The sequence below is a fragment of the Piliocolobus tephrosceles genome, unplaced genomic scaffold (genome assembly GCF_002776525.5).
Source record: "Piliocolobus tephrosceles isolate RC106 unplaced genomic scaffold, ASM277652v3 unscaffolded_15975, whole genome shotgun sequence".
NCBI lineage: Eukaryota > Metazoa > Chordata > Mammalia > Primates > Cercopithecidae > Piliocolobus > Piliocolobus tephrosceles.
The window spans coordinates 4,787-6,209 of NW_022297615.1; the positions used below are offsets into that span (position 1 = coordinate 4,787).

The 1,423-nt window shown below is 53.3% G+C and overlaps 1 protein-coding gene across 1 annotated transcript; it reads right to left on the minus strand.

Moving 5' to 3' along the window:
• Positions 1 to 231: 231 nt before the first annotated feature.
• LOC111535250 (protein FAM231D-like) lies at positions 232 to 944 on the minus strand. The gene is given in 2 exon segments (XM_023201641.1): positions 232 to 359; positions 362 to 944. Coding segments are annotated over 2 exon segments (507 nt in total). The 5' UTR covers positions 741 to 944.
• Positions 945 to 1,423: the final 479 nt, after the last annotated feature.

Here is a 1,423-nt window from a genome sequence, read left to right on the forward strand (position 1 = left end):
GCAATTATGCAGCAGCTGTTTTCTGGATCTCATGAATGCCTGCATGCATACTTTCCCGGGAATTTTCTAAATTTGAATTCTCAAGGTATTTCAAGTGGCTTAGTTGTCTCTTTTGCCTACTGCCACACACATACCACCAAATCCTGCACTTCAAGCTTCTCCTTCTGCACCCGGGACTCCCAACCTCCAGTTAAGACAATCCACACCTTGCCACACCTGCCTCACGCTCCATCAGGCCACTGTGCCTCCCGCAGCAACCAGGCCAGGGGGAATCTGGATTCCTATTACACTTCTGAGGAAGGTGGTCAGGGGGCGTGGAGGATGTGGGTGGGAGGGGCTGAGGTTGAGGGCAGGAGTACCTGTAGTCTTCTGTCTTCTACCTCATTGACCCAGATGCTGCTCTCCCTTGGGTTGTCTGCTTTCAGCCCTGAGTGGAAAATCAGGTCTGCGCCCTGATCTTCCTGACTGTCATTTTGTGAGGAACCTGAACGGAGGAGCCGTCGCTCTTGTCCCACACATTCTGTCCAAAAGGTGGCCTCCTCTCTGCTTGCTCGGGGGCCTGCCCACTGAGCTCTGGCACTCAGGCTGGGATGCCGCCCAGTACAGAGGCTCTGCAGCCCTGCAGGGGTCTGACTGTTCCACACCAGCAGGATAAAGGCCACAAAGCATGCTGTGATGGAAAAGCATTCAGAGGTGTGGGCTGAAGGCTTCTCTTTCCACAGTCCCTTTGAAGACCCCATGGAAGCAGGCACTCCTTTGAGGAACAAGGTGGCCCAAGGCCTGGCTTCACATGCAGGCTCTTGTGTCCCAGTGGGTCCTCTCTGTGTCTGATATGGTCGACTGCTTCACACGCCTTACCCGGTTTCCTCTCCTCCACCACCCAAGCTCCCCCTCGACCCCCTTGCTCAGCTGTCCTTAGGACAGCAACATCCCCAGCCCTTGGAAGAGCCCCATCTGCAGTGCTTGGGGAAGGAGTTGGGTTCAGGTCGCCTAAACACAGAACAACAGAGAACCTGAGGCAGGAGGACCTGACACAGGAGGACATCCCTTCCCTTGTTGGGTCTCTTGGCACATCCCATCCAGAGGTCTGGGCAGGGTCCGGGTATCCTCCACTCTCCTTGAACACCTGGGTTTTCAGGCCCCTGGGGTTGGTCAACATGGGGTCTTTCCCACTGTTCATCTGGGAACTGTAGGAATATCCCATGGGACCCTCTCTTACTCATTAGAGACATCCAGAAAATACTCCAGCAGAAACTGGGTGCAGTGTATCAGACCACTATAATTTTAAGTACAGGGTGTGGAGGTCAGATATGTTTTGTGACTATTTTCTGTCTGTCTGTGGCTGGCTTCCCTTTTCACTTTCTTCATGGCATCTTTTAATGAGAAGGTATGGCTAATGTTGATGAAGTCCAGTTGATCACGT